The 26,052-nt window shown below is 41.0% G+C and overlaps 1 protein-coding gene across 33 annotated transcripts in view; it reads left to right on the forward strand.

Annotated features, from left to right (window-relative positions):
* Positions 1–26,052, forward strand: part of LOC117394363 (regulating synaptic membrane exocytosis protein 2-like) — a 265,103-nt gene that overhangs the window by 66,613 nt on the left and 172,438 nt on the right. For 32 of the 33 annotated variants that reach the window (XM_059012647.1, XM_059012665.1, XM_059012653.1 and 29 more), the window contains one exon: positions 8,894–9,213. In XM_059012647.1, coding sequence (XP_058868630.1) covers positions 8,894–9,213 — 320 coding nt within the window. Of the gene's footprint in view, positions 1–8,893; positions 9,214–22,812; positions 23,243–26,052 lie in introns of those variants that run through there. The other variant, XM_059012685.1, reaches the window with a different exon arrangement.

Consider the following 26,052-nt stretch of genomic DNA (forward strand, 5'->3'; position numbering starts at 1 on the left):
CGTCCACAGCCCAAAAGGGAGGAGGTCGAGGATGATGGCTGGGAGGTTTTTTTAAAGAACCTCGCAGCAGAGTTATGCCCTGGCTGTGGGGCTTATGGGCACACGTTAGCCATATGCCCCACCCAGTATGAAGAGGAGGAACCAGCGCCCAGACGGGGGGACCGCGAGCGTCCAGCGCCCAGACGGGGGGACCGCGAGCGTCCAGCGCCCAGACGGGGGGACCGCGGGAATCCGAAGCCTGAGAGGCAGCTGTTCCCACCTTCACCAGCAGAGCAAGAATGCCTGCTGGTTTCCCCATCACAACCAGCAGAGGTAGAATGCCTGCTGGTTTCCCCAGCACAACCAGCAGAGGAAGAATGCCTGCTGGTTTCCCCAGCCCAACCAGCAGAGGAAGAATGCCTGCTGGTTTCCCCAGCACAACCAGCAGAGGAAGAATGCCTGCTGGTTTCCCCAGCCCAACCAGCAGAGGAAGAATGCCTGCTGGTTTCCCCAGCACAACCAGCAGAGGAAGAATGCCTGCTGGTTTCCCCTTCAGAAGCAGAGCCGCACCAGTCCGCTGCAAGAGAGGCAGAGCAGCACCAGTCCCCTGAAAAAGGGGGAGACTACACGCTGCTCCCACCTCCATCGGCAGGAGACTACACGCTGCTCCCACCTTCACCGGCAGGAGCAGAGCAGCCGGAGCTGCCTCTGCCACTTCCAGGAGCAGAGGAGCAGGAGCTGCCTCTGCCTCCGCCACCTACATCGGCAGGAGCAGAGCAGCCGGAGCTGCCTCTGCCTCCGCCACCTACACCGGCAGGAGCAAAGGAGCAGGAGCTGCCTCTGCCACTTCCAGGAGCAGAGGAGCAGGAGCTGCCTCTGCCACTTCCAGGAGCAGAGGAGCTGCCTCTGCCTCTGCCACTGCCAGAAGCAGAACAGCAGGAGCTGTCTCTGCTTCCCATACCTCCACCACGGGGAGTACGGTGGCCGGAGCCCCAGAAAGGGGAGCTGTCGGCCACGAAGAAGGGGGAGGAGGTCTGGAGACCACCAACCCCAGCAGCAGTTTCGCTGCCGGAGATCGTGGGGGAGGTCAGGAGACCTGCTCCCACTGCAGCAGTTTCGCTGCCGGAGATCGTGGGGGAGGTCCGGAGACCTGCTCCCACTGCAGCTTCTTCGCTGCCGGCAGTACTGTGGTCGGAGCCCCACCAAAGGGAGCTACCGGCTACAAAGAAGGGGGACGAGGTCTGGAGACAACTTTCCCCAGCAGCAGTTTCGCTGCAGGAGTTCTTGTGGCCGGAGCCCCACAGGAGGGAGCTGCCGGCTACGAAGAAGGGGGAGGTCGGGGGACCACCTGCCCCCGCAGCTTTTTCGCTGCAGGACGGGACCAACAGGCTGTCAGCCGTGCCACTACCGGCAGGGGTGCTGACAGCATGGCCAGCCATGGGCCCACTGAAGCCTCCCTTCCCAGCCCGAGACTTTGTCCTGGACTGCTGGATTTTTAAGGGGGGAGGTGGCCGTTGAGGCCATGTGTGCTGCGCACAAGGGGGGGTATATGTGGCAAAGCACCCCGCCCCTGTGTGCATCTGTGTTGTATGTTGCGTGCGTGTGTGTGTAAATGTTGGTGTATAGTCATTGGTACACGGGATATAAACGGGTCTGTGTTTCACGTGTAGTTAAAAAGTGTATAATTATATTTAGGCACGAGGATGGCACATCACTTCACGTGCAGATAAAATGTGTATAATGTGTGGCACGGGGTTGCACGTAATGAATTCACGTGCTGGGATTTAAGTGAGTAATTAATTAGTAATTGAATCCCAGCACAACAGTATATATAGATGCACGTTTTAGTCACTTGTGGTTAGGTGTTCGGTGAGTGGAGAACGGGAGAGAGAGAGAGAGGAGTTAAAATAAATAAGAACGTAAATATTAGTGTTATCTGCTCACCGTGTTTTGTTCGTCTGTCTGTGCACTGTGTAGTCCGTTTTGTTTGTCGTTTTATTTTGGCTACAAGTGCCGTGTCCTGTTTTGTGTACTGTTTAAAACCTTTTATTTGTTATTAAACGCTGAGTGCAGCCATTGCACTCAGCTCATCACAACCACCGTCTCTGTCTGTGTATTCCTGTCTGGTCTGACGCCACCCACTCCGGCCGTCTTTGTGACAAGGATATAACCATTACTCAGTGAATGTTTTGTTTTATTTAGGCAATTTCAAGTTACAGTGCACTCCGTTTATAAGAATCACATCCATCCCGGATTATTTGATTTTTATAAGTGGTTGATTCTTAAAAGCGGAGCAATATGATTACAATTAGCAAACCTCTGTGGCTTGCTTTTTTTCAGTTGCAATGCAAATCTCACAGTTTTTCACTAAGCGGTGATGCAAAGCTCCACAATCCCAGTGGTTTTGATCACTATATGCGGTTGATTCTTATATCAGTAATTCTTATAAATGGAGTGCACTGTATTAATAAAAGAAAATGTAAAATTATTATTATTATTTAAACAGCAGTGAAAACTTCAGTTTGAGTAAAGGAAACAGATAATTGTAAATGCAGTAAGGTGAGTAATAAACTGATTCCATTGTGATTTAGCAGTTGGTTCAATTTAAAAACAATGCTGGATTGTAAATAAATATAAAACTCTAAAGAGAATCCAGAAATAGGAAAACAGTTTTTTTATGCTGGGTTATTTTTTTGGATAATAATAATAATAATAATAATAATAATAATAATAATAATAATAATAATAATAATAATAATAATAATAAACCAACTTAAATGAGATGGATGCAGTAATTGTATGAATTAAATATGCTATTAAAACCAGTGTTAACTGAGAATAATTTGTTTAATCAAGATTAATCACGATTCATTTTTTAATCACTTGACAGCCCTAGTTGTAAGTGACCTTGGTAAAAGTCATGTTTTTTGCATGGTCCATTAATAACTCTGAAATGGTCAGAGACACAGGAATGAAATGAGGACAGATATTTTATCATAGAGGACCTAGTTCTTGCATCATATACAGTAGTAGCATGTGTGCTATATTTTGAAATAATTAATAATTTAAAAAAGCTAATATGGTTGGGTGCTAAAGTTAAGCAGAAGATGTTCTAGCATTTACTGGCATCATGGTATTCTAAGGTGACCATATGGCTCCGTGGTCAGTGGGACAGTTTGGGATAGTTCAGGCTTTTCAACTCACAAACCAATGCATTCTGGTAAGCGTAGTCCTGCTTCTCTTAAAGGCAAGAATGGGACCTGAGACAGGTAAAACATACCACAATGCATTGTGAAAAGCCTGAGTTGAAAAGCCTGAACTGTACCAAACTGTAGGAGGTAGGAAATGTGTTTTGTTGTACATGTATTAAAATAAATATTTAAAATAAAGACTTTATTTACTGAAATAAATTATACCTTGTATTTATTTTTTACTCTTGCTTGCTAGCCAGCAGCGTATCATTTTTTGTTAATTGCACAAAGCTAGAATAGGACTACTAGTATCTAGGCTATGTAGTTTATCCAGTGACAGTGTATACCTTACAGTACACTGGCAGACACAACCATGTTTTGAATTGTGTAAAATATAGGCCATAAATGGAGATTAGACCAGCTAATTAGATTTCAGTTTTGCTTGTTGGGTGTGACATAAGAGTTGTTTCAAAGACATCACAAAATCACTGTGGAATTACTGAAGCTCCATAAATATTTACGTCCAAAATATTTAGCGAATTGATTAAAAAAAGACAATTTCTACTCTTGTAATATTTAGCGCTTTGTCGTACTGATGGCTAGTTTAGCTGCTAAGCACATAATCTCAGAATGCAGGTGTTCCATAGAACCACACGGGGAGGCATGGTTCTAGGGACACTAGAATAAGAACAGGCCTGGAGAAATTAAAGATGCTGCCACTGCCGTCTATTTTTTTTTTTTTTTTAGATGCCATGGCATGATAAGGCACAATATAAATGTAAGTTTTTGTTCTCTAAGGACTTGTAAAATGTGTATAAGATTACCTAATTCAAACACCAGTTTCGTTAGTGCCCCGCTGTATGTGCGTGATTGCTAGAAATACTGCAGATTCAGTATGTCAAACTATTGGAAGACCAAATGGTACAGGGTATATTTTATAAACTGCAGGACTGCGAGTCGTTTACATGAAGCAAAGACACTAGAACCAAATACAGTGAGTGTAGTTGTCCAGTGACCCATATTAGCGATACAGTAGTCTCCATGTATGGGAACACCTCCAAAGAGAACATTTCGGCTAAGAGAACACCCTTGTGGTGAAACTCATTTTTCCCATTGTAAATGCTCCACCTAAAAGAACAGGAACCACTTAAAAGAACACCTTTTTGGCACTTATAGTGATTTGTTCACAAATGATACAGTACTGTTTTGTAACCTGATAACTCATCATCATCACATTTAAATTAAATAGTTTATTCAATCTTTGCAAAACTGACTTGTCATTGCAAGAGTGTCTGAGGAACACTGATTAGTTTATTCAATCTTTAAATTTATCGTTGCCTCGTGGTGTATTCTGATTGCCACTCGTGCACCTCATCACCATACAATGGCGTGTAAACAAATGGCGAAAAGTGCCGCTGTTTCTCTTGCTACAAAAAGTTGGAAATTGTTCAAGCTCCTGAAAGAAACCTGAGTCAGACACAAGTCGCCGAGCAGTTTGGTGTTTTCTGTTCTGGTGAGTTACTTCACCATTCTGTTAAATAATTGTGTACATGCCTTGAATATTACTCCTGTACAGGTATTCATAATTAATCTAGAGTTGCTGCTGCATTTTTTAAAGTGTTTAGGGGGACTTTAGTTAGTGATAATTTAGTTTGACAGTTAGTTTATTAACATTCATTTGTTTGTTACTTTGTTATTATAGTTTATTACCATACACTAACCTGTTGCTGTTCTCTTACGTATTCTGTTAATTTCATATGCACGTGTGTCATGACAAGTAATACATATTTATTAGTTATTGATTCATATTGTCTGTGGTCAACTCCATCTTAGAGAACACTTTGGCTAGAGAACAGTTCACTTGCTTCCCGAGGGGTGTTCTCTTAGCCGGAGATGACTGTACTATTACACCCACATCCATATTGTGCGATGTTATACAATTATTGAAAACAGTGTGCTAATATTAGTGCCAAAAATGCTTGTGATTTTTTCAGTCGCATAAATTGCGTAATAAAACGTCAATTCTGATTCCAGGCTATTTTTGTTTTAAAAAATACGTTTATTGGGGAGGTTTATTTGTGCCACTTGTTGACTTGCAGTTTCACATTTAAATTGCTGAGCTTTTCAGTTGTATTGCAGAGAAATCCCAAATCACACAACCACTTTGCATCTGAAAGCGCTCTAATTACTTTCCTTTTATTGTGCATTAAAAGTTCTATTTCTTGATGCAATTCAAAGAACCTTTTAAGTACTGCACCATGGCTAAGCCAGCGAACTTCAGTGTGGTACGGCAAATCACCATATTGAGCATTAAGCTCGTCAAGCAACTTTTGGAATTGCCGGTGATTCAAGCCTTTCACCCTGATGAAATGTACCGTTTTTACAACTGTGACCATTATAGGATCCATTTTCAGCACCTTCCCACACAGCGCTTCCTTGTGCAGAATACAGTGGTAAGTTGTACATTTTCTCACCAAAGCAACAAGACAATTTTTTTTCACCGCCATGCAAGCCAACTAATTTCTCCCACTGTAATTTCAAGTTGTGGACACACTTCTCATGCTTTTGAAATATATTGTTTGCTGTGGTAGTGCCTTCGGTAATAGTGAAGTCTGCATTAACACCCCAGATAAAAATAGATAACGAAGCGGTATCAGTAATATCTGTGCTCTCGTCAACAGCAAGTGAAAAGGCTACAAAATCGCTTGCTTTTTCAGTGAGCTGATCTTGAAGCTCGGTAGCCAGGTCATCCACTCTCTAAGCCACAGTATTTCTTGAAAGGCTGACATTAGAAAACACATGCTTTTTCTCAGGACAGACTATTTCTGTGACTTAAGCATGCAGTCTTTTACAAAAGCACCCTCAGAAAAAGGCTTTGACGACTTTGCTATTAGCTCTGACAAAAGGTAACTTGTCTTTGGCATGACCCGGAACCCCAGCGAATAGAGCATTGCAATAGTCAAGTCGGAAAGACACAAAAGCATGAATTAGTTGCTCAGCATCCGAAAATAATAGAAACGACCTAATTTTAGCAATGTTTCACGAATGGTAAAAGGACACTTTGGTGACATTGTGAATATGCAACTCAAAAGATACAGTACATCAGAGTAAAAAATACAAACTTCCATCTAATAAGCCTTCTAGCACTGTATTGATATTTTGCAGCATTCATTGATCCTTCTATAATACAAAGGTCGCCAATGCCTGAGGAAGAAAAACAAGCCCATACCATCACACAACCTCCACCATGCTGGCATGATGAACTTTTCTTTAAATTCTTCTCCTCTCTTCCTCCAAACATATTGTTGCTTTCTTGGTGAAAAAAGTTATAGTTTGGAGTCGTCTGACCATAACATTTGGTTGAAGAAATCATCAGGCTTCTTCAAGTATTCAATGGAAAACTCCAATCGCTTTCTTTTGTGTATTATTTTTAACAAAGGTTTGCATCTTGGTTTTCGCCCATGGACATTCATCTTGTTAAGGTATCGTTGAATTGTTCACTCATGAATTTCTTGACCGTCTTCTCTCAATTCTTGTGTCAGATCTTTGGCAGAAATCAGATTCTTCTTCAAGATTTTGCAGCAATATTTCTTGGTCTTCCACACCTGGAGCTAGTTACAGTGGTTCCTGTTCTCCTGTGTTTATCAATAGTAGCCCACACAGTGCTTTTCGGTAAACCAAGACTTTCTGCTATTTTTCTGATAGTTTCTCCTTTTTCATTTAGTTGTACACCTCCATTTTGAGATTGTTGCGGTACCATTTTTGATGCTTTTTTAATCACAAATTTCTAATTTATTTTTCAGCACTTGGTGATTATGTGTTTATTTATTCTATAATTATAATCAGGTGTTGGTTTTCAAGCATGATAATTGTCAATAATTAGCAATGAATGGGTTTCATACAAAATATGTTGATTGCCCAAATACTTTTGTCAAAGTATGAAATTATTTTTTGCATGTTATTTTTCATTTAATGCATGTATATGTAATAATGTGTTGTTTTATTATAAAGCTAGATCTCTAATTTATATCTTTCAATAGAACAATTTGAAATTCTAGAATTCACTTTATTTGTGTTTTTTTGTCATTTTTTTAAATTGCCCAAATCCTGTGTGTGTGTGTGTGTGTGTGTGTGTGTGTGTGTGTGTGTGTGTGTGTGTGTGTGTGTGTATATATGTGGAGGGGCAGCACTCTATACACGATCTGCCACTGAGTAGCATACTTCCTTGTTGGGGTTTATTATGAAGAGTTTAATATGAAGATAGACATGGGTACCTTTGTGGAATCGCTGACATTGCTGTCACATCATCTTTTGCACAAAGACATGCCAATTCTTCGTCTTAGGCTGGCAGTGAGATTGAGATTAATATACTGTATAACAAACATTGTACATGTTTATTCATAACTCCCTGTTGTACTGTAACATGTTGATGCTTTGTCATTTTAGTATAGGATACACTTTGAAATCTGTCTACCTCTCCAAAATTTGGTATGTTCCTGTATTAACTATGCAAATGTTTCGTATTTCACACATACTGTAATTCTTTTGCACACGTCAGAGTCACAGATGGAGATAAAACAAAACAAGGCACAAAATAGGCTGACGTTACAAAGTTAACACTTTTTTTTTTAAATGCTACGTATAATTAATTATTGCTATATTAAAATGAGGTAAAGAATGATTTAAACGATGTCAGCTCATCTTGGTCTGTTTGTGTAATTAATCAGTGTGGTTTATCTATGACATGTTAATCAGAATCAGCATTGTGTTTTCAACAGCAAAATAGTCAAGAACAAGAACACAGCAAAAGTCATATTATAGGCAGTGGGATCACCAGCAACTCCTGCACTAGATAGTGCTTGTGATGTTACTGTGATTGATTAAAAAAGGGATCACATTTAATTACCACCAGTCTCAAACCTGCATTAAATCTACCCCATAGTATTCTGCATTTACTGGAGCACTAGTGCTTTATGAGCACTATTCATAATGGTGCAAGCATTGCAAAGTCTCTGACCACAGTTAATTGTACATATATACAGATCCTTGATTAGTGAAATGTGATAATGCAGTAATTAAATAAACAGACTCTTAAAATTGGAATGACTGAAATCTGCAGCTGTTTTAGACAGCAGCTTTGTTTATAGACATTGGGATTCTAAAATGTGATAATCTGAGTAGCTATACTCATGTTTTATTTATTTAACAAACAAACGCAGGCATGTTAATACAAAATGCACTCATGGGGTACAAAAATAAGGGGCAATAAGATGGCCCATAACATCACCATGCAGATTATACAAAGGCTGGTTCTCTACCACTTGGTTCCAAATGGTCCTACACTGTAGGATAAGTATCAGCACTTCTGTCTTTGAATAGTTCTTCTGATAAGAAACCATGTTCTATTGTCTTCATTTTCTGTACTCATGCATGTTGAATATGGGTCTGTTTAACAGGTACTGCATTTGCCAAACTGTACAATGTTGTGCCAGTTTGATGTTAAGTACTGTTAATATGTCATTTAACCAAAAAAATGCAATTGAATGTTGGCAGAAGCTTATAGAAAAGTATGTGCACAAGCTTGAAGACTAACGAGTGCACATATCATAAAGCAATGACAGAGCATCCCACATATGACATACTCTGAAACATTTTGAAGATCCGTTTTATACCTGAATGTTTCAAGAAGTATTAACATGGTTTCTCTCTTCCTCCCTGTTCAGGTAATGTGGGTATGCAACTTGTGCCGAAAACAACAAGAAATCCTCACAAAGTCAGGAGCCTGGTTCTACACTGTTGGTTCAAACACGCCCCAGCAGCTGGACCCCAGTGAACTCACAAGGGGGCCACGGAACGAAGAAGCACCTCAGGAGAAGAAGGCAAAACTGCAGGATCCATCCCAGTACCAGGGACCCTCAGGGGACATTTCCACACCAGCGTCAGACAAAAACAGACCTCAAGGGCTCACACGGCAAGACTCAATCAAAAACGGTTCTGGGCGGATGCATTCAGGTCCAGGTGCAGGCGACACTCCGATTGACAGGTTTGTCATTACCTGGGTTTTTCATTAAGAATATATGGCTTGTCCGCAGAAGTTGTTTACGATTGTTCTGAAGGAGAGTAGTGTGGCCTGAGATGGAGCCCTATTTCTACTACATTTTCTCTGTTTAAATGTTTATCTATTATTTGGAGCAATTAGTTGCCGACATTTTTGGAGGTCTAATGAAGCCAACTGCATTTTAAGTGAATAGCACCTTCACTTGGGGGTTATAGCTTTCACTCCTTCCCAGAGATTACCGAGACATACTTCCTCTGGTAACGTACTGCCGTGGGGACAAGGTGCTGTATGAGGGGTGTAAAATGTAGGTCAGAAAGCATTAGTGTGCTGGTAAGTGCGAGGCAGGACTACATTCAGATGTGCAAATGCTCAACACATGTGGTCGCATGTGCTTTGTGAGTGACAAAGGTACATTTTAAAAGAGCTAGCCTATTGCAGGACTTTTATCTGAATGTTCCAAAGAAACATGGGTGATCCCTGGAGTGAACAAGATTTCTGTGTAGTTTTTACTTTGTGATTTAAGCACTGTAGTCTTTAGCTCTGGACCCCATACTGTTTCTAGCTGGTCAATAACTGACCGAATTCTATATTTATCACTGATTAAATAACCACTAATGAGCAAGGAAAAGAAAATATGTATTCTTGGATTTGAAAAAAAAATGTTTGTGTGCTTTGTGTAGATGAATAAATTTTTGTTGAAAAAAGGGGGAACAACTTAATCCCCTTTCACACTGGCACTCCTACCCAGGTCCGGACCCGGCTCCTGGCTACCCGGGTCCCAGCGACCCACCTCAGGATGTGGGTTGACACCCTTTGACCCGGGTTGAGCGAGACAAAATGCTTGATGGCCATTTGTGAGCTGACGGAATAACAAACAGCCACGCCTGTGTGAAGGTTTCACTTCCGCAAGGAACATTTCTGTTTATTCTGTTTAGCCATATTTCTGTTGATTGAGACACAGCATATTGCAGCAGGGATTCAGAAACATTTGCTCTAATCAACATTTGGGCCAACGATTCAATCTAGAGAAGCTTAGATGGAAGAGTTAGTAACAAGCTGCTTCCGGAGCATTGATACGTGTATTGTGCACTTGCCAAGAATTGTGTAAAAACAACCTGTCCCTTATTGTTTTGCTATTGAACTTTTTGTTTTCTAGACTATTTTCACTCAGTCCAATTGTCCTGGCAGCACTGTGTTTGATGTTGGTTTGCAGTTTTCCTCGCACATTAAATGTCACTATGTTTCAGATGTACTGTATAACGGTGAATGGAGGAAAAGGACAGTTGTTGCAAAGGCAAATCTTTGGGTAAAATTGTAACAGTAAAAAACTAGCTAGAAACCTTTTTTTTTTTTTTTTTGCTTGTTTAAAATAATTTAATTCTCCATTGCTTAGATCTTTTTTACCATGCTTGCTGGTTCTTGAAATATATTTTTGTTTATGACTGTAAGTCGCCCTGGATAAGGGCGTCTACTAAGAAATAAATAATAATAATAATACTGACTATTGCAGCAAAATGACGAGTAGGGTAATGCAGTTGTAATTTTGATCCCCCTTTAAACTAATTTAGTACATTTTAAGACACAGTTGCAAACATTAGTGGTCATATCTAAAACCACCTGACTTCAGCAATTCAGCTTGTAGAAATGGTTGAAAAATGAAATGTTTACAGGTATAGCTCGGAAGCATAAAACTAATGCTCTAAGCAGAAACAGCAATAGAGAATGGCTGAGAACCCACACAATAGCCTGTTAAACAGTCAAGAAATTAAATATTCTGAAAATTATAAAATATCCCTTTAACACATGCAAATGGCTATGCTTGTATTTATTTTATAGCATCCTTACAATAGAGGAGCAAGCATTTAAATCTCCATGGCTAGAAACAGATGTCCCCTTCTGCATGCGTTTTCCTTTTCTTACTCAGGGTCCAACATACTCTATGATCTATATGAGGGATTCTGGGTCGAGCCTCGGATCACACAGTCTGCAGCGGTACAACCTTCATTCCAGGATTTAATCTGAGCCCAGACTCCTGTCCCTGAGCATTCAAGGACTGTGCAGCTGGTCCCATGTGGGATCTGTTCATTTGCAGTTCTGTCCTGTGAATGACCTTGGGAATGTTTAGTATTGTCCAGGGAGCATAACAACACAACAGTATAATTATAGACCTGCATATTACTGTATTGTTTTACAAGATACAGAGGATGATTCACAGGGCTTTTCATTATTATATAAAACGCCTCTTATGAAAAAAAGTATGCAAAAAAAGTAAAGTGAAGTGGTACAGATTGGGAATGTAATTTGAATGCAGTTCACAACATTGTTATACAGTTTAGCCACATTGCAACCTCAGTAAACTTCTAAATGTAGTTCATTGGTTACAGTGCTGTTAAACTACAGTCCCAATGCATGCCGCAGTACAAGTTTGGCAGTATTTTTTTTTTTTTTTATCTGCTAAATAAACAACTCACCTTTACCATTTTTACAAGCAATACATTTTGTTTAAATAATTAGTTATATCCTCGGCTTTACAGTTGTGTAAAATACTGTAGTTCATCTTTTATGAAGCTGTTTCTGAGTAATCTGCAAAGCAAGGTATGACATTTAAAAATCATAAACATGCAGAAACCTTAAGACTTTGTTGCAAAGGTAGCTACACTGAAATGTAAAGCGATATGCAAAATATTTCTGGCTGATGTAATTTACCTGGTGGCTGAATATTGGAATGTTAGGTTACGAATTGTAACCCTGGTTCCCTGAAAAAGAAATGTCAACCATTACGAGTTGGAAAATGACCCTTGTGTCACATGACCTGAGCACATATCAAAAAACTGCCTATTAGGCCCGCTGTGACCACGTATCTGTTGCAGTCTGGGAACAAACCTTCGCCATTTGATTCCGTAATGGCTATGAAGGCGAGCTAGCGACCTTGCAAATTTAATGGTTGCCATTTATTTTTCAGGGAACCAGGGTTACAATTCATAACCTATCATTCCCTTTCAATCTCGAAATGTCAACCATTACGAGTTGGGAAATGTATACCCAAGCTGTCGCAGTGAGCCAAAGGAGCCACAGCCCTGCCCTGGCGCTAGCCTAGCTTCTGCGCAATAGAGCAAGCTGCCTCAAGGACTCTGGACCCCACAGAAGGTGCTTCTAAACCAGCAACATTCAGTCGGTAAAACCTTATAAACGTATGTGGTGTGGCCCACGCCGCAGCGTTACATATATCTGACAGGGATGCCTCATGAATCACTGTCCAAGACGTCATAGTCCCTCTAGTCCAGTTTGCTGTAACATTACCCGGAGAGGGTAAGTTAGCCATCTCATAAGATTAACTGGATCGTATCCACTATCCAATGCAACAACTGCTGCTTGGAAAGTACCTGACCCTGAATATGCGATCCATAACAAACCAGTAACTGGGTAGTTTGTCGCCATAAGTTAGACCTATCCATGTAACACCTCAGCGCCCTGACAGGGCAGAAGCGAAAGGGGGGAGGATGGAACGCCTCCAATTCCACCGACTGGTCAGGTGAAACTGCGAAACAACCTTAGGCAGAAAAGCCAGGTTAGTGCGTAAAGTAACCATATCACCACCACTGGCAAAGCGCAAATATGAACCCTCTATTGAGAGGGCCTGTAACTCACTGACACGTTTTGCTGATGTGACAGCAAATAGAAGCGCAGTCTTTAAGTACAAGAATTTAGGGTCCACTAAATGCAGAGGTTCGAAGGGAGCCTTCGTGAGAGCCTCTAGGGCCAAGTCCAAACTCCAGGATGGAGCCATTGTTTTAAGGGGAGGGCGGAGCCTCCTAACCCCTTTCATGAACTGCACTGCCAAAAAATGAGCTCCGGGAGACACAGAGTCAATTTTGACGTGGCACACAGATATAGCAATCAGGTACACGTTCAACATAGAGGAGGACTTACCCTCCTCTAGGAGGTCCTGTAAAAACTGCAAAATAAGTGGCATGTGGGCAGGAGGTGGGATCATGGTCTCTCTCCAAGCACCACTCCTGGAAATCTTCCACTTATATGAACACTGAGACCTTGTTGAAGAGGCTTTAGCATTCTGAAGTGTGGCGATAACGGAGTCTGAGGCTGAGGGCACTCAGATGCTCCTGTTCAGGGGCCAGACCCACAGCTTGAGTGATCAGTGGTCTGGGTGCCACAAGTGACCCCACGCCTGACTGAGAAGATCCCTGCGTAGAGGAGCAGTCACTGGAACAGTACACACAATGGTCTGGGGTGCAGCAGCTCGGGGTTTCCATGCTGTTGCCCCTGGCACTGAGTATAATTGGGACATGGAAGCAGCTCTGCTGCTTTTCCGCACCCTGAAGGGCATATAAAGCTTCCACCCGCTTGGAGCAAGTGGGCGCCAGCGCTGGGCTGCCCCATGAGGACTGCACCTTCTCCAAAAAGTCTGGGAGGACCGGGAGAGGCTTACAGCATTGTCCAGCCGATGCCGAGGTCTCGAAAACCAATCGAGGGACCTGGGCCTCCTCAGCCCATGGAACCTGGACTTGGGCAGCAGCTCTGCCCAGAAGGGCTGCTAGCTCATTCACAAGCGGACCGCTATGAGCCAAATAACCCTACGACGGGGAGTCCTCCATGATCCTTTGTTCCCCCTTCAAATTCGCCTTCGTCAATAGAGGCAGCCAGGGACACTACATCCTCCTGCTCTTCCTCAGCCACCTCAGACTGAGGGAGAGGAGGGACTAGTACCGGGGCTGAGGGAGTAGATATTACCCCAAATGCCGGAGTGGGTGCAGGGGGAGCTGCCAGATTAACAAGACACTTTAGCAACGATTGCTGGCTTGCCAGCTGAGACATTTGAGCCTGTAGGACTAACATGTCTTCATTTGGTGAGTGCTTATGTTTTTTAGGTTTCTTGGTCTTAGGCTCGGGGGAGTGGGACACAGACCGGGCACTACGGCCCGCAGAAGGCGCATGAGAGGGGCTTCTCGAGAGCGACAACAAAGGCCTCTTGAGAGCCTGAAGACGCGGAAAGACCTTCAGCACTGTGGGCCCTCTTAGCACAGGTCCTTTTTTGGAAGCTGGCGCACACCTTGCAAAAGGTGTGGTCTGCCAACGCCCACTGGGCATGTTCAGAGCCCAGGCATTGGACTCACATATTGTGGCTGTCCTCCAGAGGAAGGATGGCCCCATACCTCACACAGTCGTGAATAAGTGCGCGGGGTGCTTTGCATGGGAGTGCTATGCACTTGCACCGAGCATGGAATAATATACTGGTGCTATGCATGGAAGTGCTGTGCACCTAGGCGTACAGAGCACAGGGATACTAGGTGAGTGCACGGGGGTTGCTATGCACAGGAGTGCCATACACCTGCACGGAGCACGGAGTAATACGCCGGTGCTCTGCACGGAAGTGCTATGCACTGATGTGTACCGAGCACGGTGGCACCGGGTGAGTGTACGGGGTACCTTTTTTTGAAAACGAAACTGGTCTCAGCAATCGCCACTAAAAACACACCGCCGTGTGATTTTAGTTTAAAAATACAAAAAAGAACCACCATCGTATCTAAAGGAAGGGGCAAGCCAACTTCCGAAGAGGAATACGCGAGGTAATAATTTGCCAAAACAGTCTCGAAGAGAAAGAGATTCTCACGAAAACGGAGCAAGTGAAGACACATCTGCTCAGGCTGGAGTGAGGAATCAAATGGCTAAGATTTGCTCCCAGACTGCAACAGATACAGACGTGCTCAAATTTGTTGGTACCCCTCCACAAAAAATGAAGAATGCACAATTTTCTCTGAAATAACTTGAAACTGACAAAAGTAATTGGCATCCACCATTGTTTATTCCATATTTAATAGAAATCAGACTTTGCTTTTGATTTTTTATTCAACATAATATTGTAAATAAGAAAACAAATGAAAATGGCATGGACAAAAATGATGGCACCGCTAACCTAATATTTTGTTGCACAACCTTTAGAGGCAATCACTGCAATCAAACGTTTTCTGTAGCTCTCAATGAGACTTCTGCACCTGTTAACAGGTAGTTTGGCCCACTGTTCCTGAGCAAACTGCTCCAGCTGTCTCAGGTTTGATGGGTGCCTTCTCCAGACTGCAAGTTTCAGCTCTTTCCATAGATGTTCGATAGGATTCAGATCAGGACTCATAGAAGGCCACTTCAGAATAGTCCAATGTTTTGTTCTTATCCATTCTTGGGTGCTTTTAGCTGTGTGTTTTGGGTCATTATCCTGTTGGAGGACCCATGACCTGCGACTGAAACAGAGCTTTCTGACACTGGGCAGTACGTTTCGCTCCAGAATGCCTTGATAGTCTTGAGATTTCATTGTGCCCTGCACAGATTCAAGGCACCCTGTGCTAGGCGCAGCAAAGCAGACCCAAAACATAACCGAGCCTCCTCCATGTTTCACTGTAGGTATGGTGTTCTTTTCTTTGAAAGCTTCATTTTTTCGTCTGTGAACATAGAGCTGATGTGACTTGCCAAAAAGCTCCAGTTTTGACTCATCTGTCCAAAGGACATTCTCCCAGAAGGATTGTGGCTTGTCAATATGCATTTTAGCAAATTCCAGTCTGGCTTTTTTATGTTTTTCTTTCAAAAGTGGAGTCCTCCTGGGTCTTCTTCCATGGAGCCCACTTTCGCTCAAAAAGCGACGGATGGTGCGATCAGAAACTGACGTACCTTCACCTTGGAGTTCAGCTTGTATCTCTTTGGCAGTTATCCTTGGTTCTTTTTCTACCATTTGCACTATCCTTCTGTTCACTCTGGGGTCGATTTTCCTCTTGCGGCCGCGCCCAGGGAGGTTGGCTGCAGTTCCATGGACCTTAAACTTCTTAATAATATTTGCAACTGTTGTCACAGGAACATCAAGCTGCTTGGAGATGGTCTTGTAGCCTTTACCTTTACCATACTTGTCTATTATTTTCTTTCTGATCTCCTCAGACAACTCTGTCCTTTGCTTTCTCTGGTCCATGTTCAGTGTGGTGCCACGTGGTACTCATTAAAGAAACTAATTAGTTTGAAATATCACTATAATCCAATTATTTATTACCTTTTCTAAGGGGTACCAACAAATTTGTCCAGGCCATTTTAGAATATCTTTGTAGAATAAGCAATAATTCATCTCTTTTCACGGCTTCTTTGCTTTATTCTATGACATACTAAAGGCATGCAAGTATACATGATAAAATAGCTTTTAATTTCATCACTTTTCAGGAGGAATGAAGCATTATTTCAATGAGCTGTAAGGGTACCAACAAATTTGAGCACGTCTGTATATGGTCACAGTGGGCCTATCAGGCAGATTTTTGAATATGTGCTCAGGTCATGTGACACAAGGGTAATTTCCCAACTTGTAATGGTTGACATTTCGAGATTGAAAGGGAACTGCAGATTGTAACATTTTTTTATTTAAGCTGCTGTGTCCCAGTCATGTTTTAGTTTTATATATACAGTATAGTTTGAACTCTATGGACACAAGTCTTAAGGCTATTTGCGAAAAGGCACCAAGCCTCTAGCAGCAGTGGTGCCATCATGTTACCTGTTTCAAGCTAATAGGCCATCTTGGACCAAGCAAAGTGAATGGGGAAAGCAAAACTGTGACTTTTATTATTATAATTTGGAAACCTAGATGAAAGGACCAGACACTTGAGAAATCTGAATCTGGTGTTTTTCTGTCTTTGGTGGGAATATGTTATTGTTTCTAATGGAGAATTTCAGCTGGTTCAGGAGACTAGGTGCTGGTCGAGGAGCTGATCCAAGAAAATATTAAAGCACATTAAAATCCCTTTATAGTAAAATTAAATTATTTGTTGTCTCAACTCCTAAATGAATCTACAGTATTGTCTGTAAACCTTGTCCAGTAAGAGGCTTGATGATATTTGTTATAATTACTGACTCTTAGCTGGTCACCATCATTTGCTGGAAATTATAAATTAGTTTTTTTTCCAGGAGAAAATCAATAATAATGTCAGCTTTAAATGTAAATAACCTTTATTATAAATGCATTCTATCAATCTAGTATTACGAGATACCATGAGAATACAAAAAAAAAGCGCAAATTCAAAAGTTTTTGAAAATGTGATGTTGGATTGTATCATCAATAATACATAGCTAGCAAAGAGATCCATTGCTCTATGTGCACTAATACGTACATGTTAGTAAAAGGCAGCATACTGGTGTACTGTATGTTAGTCCTGTTCCATGACAGAGAAGGCAGCAGCTGGTGGAGCCTTCTGATCAAAAAGTGCTCTGTGGCAGATCGAGGAGCTGCCAGGCAGCCACACTGATAATCAAGGACAGGAAGTGCGCCAGGCTTCCGTCAGCATTAATTGTTAGGCTATAGATTTAAAGATGACTAGAATATTCTAAAAATCAATACGTTTATCTATTATTTAAACAAGCAGAAAGGTGCGTAACGTAAGGATTCTCAATGAGTCAAAATACAAATTCAAAACCATAATGTAGGAACAACACCTTTATAGGGAATAACAGACCCCTATTGATCTAGTTATAATGAGTGTTCAGCCTATTTTATAGAGGCTCTGCCCGAAATAATACGACACGATATAACACACACACACAAGCACAACACGGTCACAAGTCCACAGTGAGTGCTCTTAGTGCAGGTGGTGAAATACAGATAATGTGCACGGGAGGGATGTGAAGGCCGGGTTTGGAAACTGGCCCCTTAGCAACAGCTCCCAGATTGTTTAGCCGTCTAACAATGACAAATACAACTGCTAGACAGGACAAAATAAACAAAACACTCACGGTTAGTACACAGGGTTTTTCCTCGTAGGTCTTTGCGTAACCATAACACAAGGAACCGATTGCTTGGCCACATCCCCTGATCTACCTTCAGTCCCGCCTCCTTACCGCATTAAGGCGATGACTTCTGGTATTGTGACTCCGCCACCTTCTAGGATGGCCGGCTTCCAACTGACCCTGGAATGAACTGCCAAACCATTCAGTCTGGGGCACACTGTTCCTGTAACACAGCGCCTTCACAGGTCGGGAGGGAGATTGTTGACTAGAATTCATTCTCTCTCTCTGTCACAGCAGTACATTCTCATTATTTATTGTTTTATTCGACTGTTTCTTGAAGAAGATCTTTAGCTGGGAAATAAGCTGTGCTGTTTGACCCTAGGAGTGATCTGGACTAGTTTTATTTGCCAATTTTCTGTCTATAAACTGGTCTGAGTGATTTGATCAGCATTTTTTTAAAATTGGATGTTAAACAATTCTGATTGGATCACATAATATCGTAACCATGGAAACTGTAGCATTGAACAAGCAAGTGTGGACACCTGCTGGAGTTCACAGTTGTCGCAAAAGATCACTATGCATTTTTTTTAGTTTTTTGTTTATTAACATTTTCTGAGCTGACCTTAATGGAAATGCTTTGTTTATCATATTTTTGAATATGCATGGGTTTTGGTCCTGTTGTGTAAAGAGAAACCACTCACATTTTGTATGGTGGTCATATGCAAATGCAGAGAAGATTACATTTTAGAACTGACTGTCGATTTCACTGACAGCAGCCTGATAAAACCATGAGCAAAATATCAAATTAAGTTCAGGCAATTTATAGTACTGTATAGCCCCAGGGGAATAAATCCTATAAGAATGAAGCATCCCCTCCATTAATCTTAAAGAATGTTTAATTTAACTTTGAATCTAATGTACAGAAAATATGCTTATAACATCAGTCTAACTTCATTATAACAACCCCTCCTGCGACCTGGAGAAATGTTTGTTATATCAGGTTATTCACTATACAGTCAGCACTCATATATCCGACCCTATAAAATGTCGACATCAGTGACGGTTAAATGAGTGTGACGCATATCTGATTATTTCATTTTGGCCCGTTCCAACCCTTGTCCGTTTTTCAGGGAACACAAAAAAGATACAATATCAAAAATACATAGCTGAAAGGACTGTTTTAAAATAAGTAGGCTTCCATTTAGATGTACTGCAGTTGGTTTTGTTGGTACAGTACTATATTTAAAAGAAAACAATAAAGAAATGAAAAAATAAAAAGTATACTTACATACAGAATATAGTAATCACGTGCCCTGTCTCTTGAAAAACATATCCAGTGTAGATTGCTTCATATTTTTTATGGTTTTCTCAGTGCACGCTGTTTCAATCTTGTTACCTCCTCACGCCTGTTGCCATGGTTGCAATTTGTGTGAAGATGGCAACGGTTGCATACGTCACACATGATTTGCACTACAATAGGTTATCTATCAATCAGCTTTATCTTCGAATTAGCCTACCAAGGTCTTTGCTTTCACTGAGAGAATAACATATTCAAAAATGGATGAAAGTTCAGTGCCAGTCACTACTGAGATTTTGTTAGAATGATCGTTCCAATAGGGCTAATTTTCATTGAAAAAAAACGTTCTTGCTGCTTGGATCTTTAAAAAAGAGGGTTTGTTATAAGAAGGGTTCATTATAGTGAAGTTAGACATACAGGCAGTGGACAAAAAAATGGAAACACCAATGTAAAGTCACTTAATAGGGCGTTGGGCCACTATGGTATCCCGCTCTGTGGCGTTCTCGGCGGACCATTTTTGATGAAACTGGCTGCTCACGCCCCAGGTTGAAATTTGCAGTCAATTGATCTGCAGTTGCTTGCCTGTTTTGCCTTGCACTTCGAATTAATGCACGGATATCACAATCCTGGAGTATGCACTTCTGCCCACTGTTGCCCTTTGCTGATGATGTCTTTCCCTCGGAGTTCCATGCCGACATCACCTTAGACACTGTTGCTCGTGAAACATCAGCAAGTTGAGCTGTCTTGGTCACTGAAGCTCCTGCCAAATGCGCCCCAACAATCACCCCACTTTCAATCACTGAGGTCTCCTCTTGCAGCCATGCTAGCCATAATTATAGGCAACCAGGCCTGTCCAGCATTTTTATACAAAACCCTAAGCATGCTGGGATGTTATTTGCTTAATTAACGCATGAGCCACACCTGTGTGGAAGCCCTTGCTTTCAGTATACTTGGTGTCCCTCATTTACCCAGGTGTTTCCGTTTTTTTGTCCACTACCTGTATTAAGACCACTGTGTCACCCAAATCCAAAGTTGGTCTACAGAAACAAGTGAAACCATAATAATTTCCGAAGGGTTCGATTTTAATAAGTTGTTTATATTTCCCAAGGGGTCAGCACCATATCGAGTGGTGACGGACATTTAAAAAAAACAACAACATGTTGTTCATGGACAAACAAAACGGAAGTTATATACAATTACATATGTGTGTGTGTTAGACATATTCACTGCCACGGACACTGATAACTCATAACATGTGTGTCCGTGTATGGACAAGCTGCTGACCCCCGCCTTTTCATTTGCTCTTTCCCTTCTACAGATTCCATTAATACATTCCATTAGAGCGTAAAGCAACAAAAGAGGGCCTTTTATTAGAAAATTCAGAATTGCATAACAGCAAAAATTGTTATTTTGGTTAGTTAAGGACACCAGAGTCTACCTGGTATGGTACGATACCTGGTACGGTTAAATCCATCAAGCTTTCATTTAGAACACGTGGTATAGAAAGGTAGAAAACTGTTTCAGAATGCGTTAGTTATAAAACTAGGTTGAGAACCTCTAAGTACATTAAAAAAAAAGCAATGAAGCAAGTGATAACAATCACCAAATAATGAAAACAGGGCTCAGATTCCATTGATATGGCTTTTTTTTAATGTTGAAGATAAAATATTTATAATGTCTACACCACAGCCTTTATTTTCATTTTCAGCTAGAGGAGGCTCTCTCCTTCACTAGCATACAGAATGTCATTTGTGGAGAAAAAAATTGACAGGGTTTCCTATGACAAATCTCCTCAGGGGGATACTTAGGGACACTTGCAAAATCATGCTTTTGCCAGCAGGATTTTCGCAACACAGTATATACAGATTATATATATATATATATATATATATATATATATATATATATATATATATATATATATATATATATATATATATTGTGGTGGTGCTGGAAAGCCAGTACATTAGCTTTAGGATGAAAAGTGCGTTATCCCTGGGCCACTGTAAACTGGCCATTTCACCAACAGTGGTCACCCTTTCCCAGTTCTCTGTGTGTGGGAAAATTCCACGTGCTAACCTGGAATGGTCAGTAATTAAGTAGGTGCTAATTAAGTGGGTCCTTGTTATCTCATTAGACACCTGTATAAAAAGGTTCATTGTGTTTGCTTCACTGAAGGAGTAGGGGAGTATGTTGATGCATGTTTTCAACATTGCGGAAGCATTTAAAGTAAATGTTAAACTTACAAAAGCAGATTTGATACTATCACCATGTTTATTGTCGGGGTCCTGGCCATAGTTAGGGACAAGAAGAAACTTGTGTAGCCAGCACGAGCCAGGTTTTAATTTTGTTTCCAGTGTTTTGTTTATATGTTTGTTTGGCTACTGATACCAGTCCCTGTGTGGGAAACCACTGTTTTGCAACTGCACTTCCTGACTCTAGCCTGGTTCATCGTGCTCCCTCGACCACACTATCACTATATACAGTATATATTATGTGTGTGTGTGTGTGTGTGTGTGTGTGGATATATGGATAAGGTTTACTGCTATGTATTTTCCCCAGTAGGAGAACAATGAAGTAATGAAGCCCGGATGGGGCAGGGCCTGTTGTTTAAGTGTCTTGCAGGAAGCCAGGCTTGTGAGATTAGTGCTGCCCCAGTATTGCTGCAGACATTGCCTGAATAGCGCATTTCAAGGTTTATTAGTCTGGTTGGCTTCATTGCAGGATTTTAATATTTTTAATTTTAGCACTGAAATGCTTTGTTTCCAGGTTTCTTTATAAGAAACATCCTCTAAGGTTTTGTGTACAAATGTACTGTATATGTATGTATATACAAGAACAGTATGGATCTTAGGTTTAATGGTCTCACAATATTAATGTTTATAACTATATTTCTATACCCAATGATAATGATGCATGATTATTATTATTATTATTATTATTATTATTATTATTATTATTATTATTATTATTATTATTATTATTATTTCACTACTATAGTTCTAGACTGTTAAACATATCAAACCCATTATATAATCATAATAATAATACTCATAATAATAATATATGCAAATACTTTAAGAATAATTACCTGAGTAAAAAATTGGTATTGAATACACATTGTGAAAAATCCCTTACAAGACTCATTGCTTTAAATTAGCTGTTTTTTTATTCCTAGTTAAATTGGCCAATATATAAATATATTGCGGTTCCCATATAAAGATTCCTTATATGTTTTGAGACAATCCCACTGTCCTCCCACACAGCTCCAGTGATTTGTGAGTATACTCTGTCAAAGCCATTAGATTTAATTTCAGAAGAAACCCATCCACTCCTTCTCTTCTTCCCAGACACTAGTAATGATATTAGGGTGCCTTGTCCTCCTTCTTTATTACTTCTGAGAGTTGATGGTTGGCAGCGAGATGTGGCTAACCTCCTGACGACAGCATACAGCCCTGTGTGTGTGTGAGAGTGAGTGTGTTTAATAGGCACAGAGAAATATGAGTAGTGTGTTTGAAAGCAGCCCTTGACGCTTCAGCAGGGGATGCCTGTGAAGCAGCCTTATTGCTTTTTTTTTTTTTTTTTAAAGAAATCCTGCTACAGTCAGGCGAAAAGCTGTCTGTGCACCTAAATCTTCCCAGGCTAAGTTCAGAGCATAATGACTGAACAATTAACTATCGACTGCTGCTCATTAAAGCATACTTTCTACCGAGATCAGGAGGAATATGGAACTTGATTGGCATCTTGGCGTTTGATGTTACCTATAAGATAGAAGGTTTTGGAGGACAGGTGGTGGTGCTGATGGTGGTGGAGGGGCCAGAAAGGAGAACAGAAAATGCAGTTTGAGACATTGCGTCAGTTCTGTAGCTCTGTTTTCTCTCATTTCAATGGGGCTTTCTCACCGCCTCAGAATATTTTGCAAACCGAGCTGCTGGAGCAGGCACTCAGCAACATCGGGTGAGTGATGCCTTTGATAAAATTATGCGTGATTTCTGAAGGGTTGCCCCATGGCAGATCAGTGCTGTATTCCTTTCTGAAGTCTAATAACGGATTAATGTCCTTGGGGGGTGGGATTCAGAACCATATTAATGCTGAACATAATTAGACTGTTTTACTGGCAAGATGTGCAGATATGTGTTATTCAGCGCCTTGCTGCATGTGCAGTACAGTATCTGAAGATTTGTTACATTGTAGCAGAACCCAAGCGGGTTGCAGTTAAAGGGGGATGGAATATATTTTTTAAGTATCTTGCTGAAAAATAATATTTTGTTGCTGTTGTTTTAAATCTGCGTTATGGCATTGTTTCAGTGTAAATCCTTAGAATGAACTATTTTTCCCCTTAAATTTCCCTGAAAAGTAAGGATTTATTTAATCCTGTTTCTGCATGCAGGATATTTTATTAGGTTTATCACAAAATGCAGATTTACGACGAAATGTATTTATTTTTTTATTTATGTGTCTATTTTATTTCGCGCTCAATGCCTGTACATTGATATTTAAAGGCTCCCAATCCCTTGCCTCATGATTGCTGGAGGAGGAACTGCTCTGTGCTGAGAACTCAGGACTGGTTTTAAACCCGAACCCCAGAGTAGTGGTGTTAACTATATTGGACCATGAACCATCTGAGGCAATGATTTTGACTAGACATGTGTTCATCATGATACAAGCCTTAACCCACTGACAATACAGTGGGGTTAAGGCTACATCACCGCTTTTGAAAATTACATCTACTACTTCTTGTGTCTTGCAGTGTTAAAAGGAGTCAAACTGCTGGCCTTTGCAGCTGTTGTGTTAGGGTTATAAACTTCATGTATATGTAGGAATCGTACAGGGAATAGACACAGGTGTATCTCACTGTTTCTGCTGCAGATGGGACTTTTCTAAATCGTATCCTTGACCTTCTTGTAATGAATTTTAATAGTTATTATGCCTAGTCCAGTGAAGTATAAAGCACTAGCTGTACCACGAAAGGTTAGCTCTCAGTACTTTTGCCGCGTTTTTTTTCAACATCAATAAGGAGCACAGCAAGGATTTTGTAATGGGCCTGATTCTGAATGCAGTTGACAAGTCATGCTAAGATGTTTCATAGGTGTGTGGCAGGGTGAGGAGCCGTGCACATGAAAAGGGGGCGGGGCAAAGCCCTGCCATAAATGTATTGTTTATTTTTAGAACGGGGTACCCCTCCGCCCCTGTGCAATTTATTATTTTGTATTTGTTTTGTTGTATTATTATTATTATTATTATTATTATTATTGTTAATGTTATGATTTATTTATTTATAAATATGACGGTGTAGTCGTGTTGTTTTGTTATTGTTTTATTAAATGTGATGGTGAAGAGCCGTAGGTTTTGTTTGGCAGCGTGGATGGGAAACCTTGTGTAGAAGGTGGCCTGCAGTTCTCCCTGCTCTGGGTGGGTGTTCTAGGAAGGAGGAACAAGAGCGAGGTAAACTGAAAAGAAAACAAAACTAAAATAAATTCAGTAGTTCGGGACAAACACCAATCACAAAATGGTTTAGTACAAATATTTATTGTAGAGAATGCGGAGTATGCGATTTTACAGAAAAGTATGCTGTATATACACATTCATTTGGCATCAAACCTAACTTGGTTTGAGGGTTCACTGCCTGGCCGACTGGACGAGGCTGAGACCCCCATTGATAAAACATAAAAACTGTTATTAAGAAAGGTGGAGATGGGGAGGTGGTGGGTTACGATGAAATCAAAACGCAACTGAGAGATAAGTGAAGAGGGTATTTATAGTGCTAACAATTTAAATTAGCTAATGTGTAAATTGAATGATTCAATTTGGTGATGCGGAGATTGGTGTCTGACCCTCCTCCCGAACTTTAATTATAAATTTCATTCTGTGTCAGTGAAGGCTTCTGCCCAGCCTGACTAATTTATGTATTTTTGGGTTCGAGATTTTGTTTTGTATAACTGTTTTATTTTCGCTCTGTGTGCAACAGTGTGTTTTTTTGGTTAACCTTTTATTTTATTTTTGTGTCTAAAAATAAAAACGGCACATGCTGCACCTTTTGCACTGCAGTATTTTTATTTGTTTCCTTCCTGCATTCTGGCCTGATGTTACCACTCTGTACCCTGTCACAAGGTGTTTGTTTATCCTGTGGTGCATGCTATTAAAAAGTATGACCTTAAAGGAACACTTGAGCCCAGATGTGTATCACTTTAGATGTACTGTACTGTCCAGTTGTTCTGTACTGTCCAATTGTTCAAGCAGAGAAATAGCAGATTGATTTACTGTGCCAGTTGTCACCGCAGGTCGGTGGACAAAGCAAGATCTTTACAGCCACACCGGATGTAAAATGGCACATTGTGACAGGACAGCGTCACTGGCAATGGTGTTTAGACCAGGAAGGCAGACTCAGACACAGAAGTTGCAGGTTAAGCGCTCAGGTGCACGTTTAATAAATAAATAAACACAAATAATATGGATTAACACTAGGCAAAACACATTAACAAAATAAATGGCACAAGGGCCAAAACAAAAGATCTACAAAAACACTCAGGGAGGTAAACAAACAAACAAAACGGGACAGCACGGAACACAAAAACACCTTCACCTCTCACCAACATCAACCATCATTACTTACAACCGTGATCACCCTATTTATACACCTGTGGCTGGAGCCTTAATTAATCATTTAATCACGTATTCAATTCCTGGCTCCAGCCACTTTCCCACATGTTTTTGCAGGGAGGATTTTAACTCCCTCCCTGCCACCCAATATTCCCCACACATACCCG

Source organism: Acipenser ruthenus, chromosome 3 (assembly GCF_902713425.1).
Source record: "Acipenser ruthenus chromosome 3, fAciRut3.2 maternal haplotype, whole genome shotgun sequence".
Classification (NCBI taxonomy): domain Eukaryota; kingdom Metazoa; phylum Chordata; class Actinopteri; order Acipenseriformes; family Acipenseridae; genus Acipenser; species Acipenser ruthenus.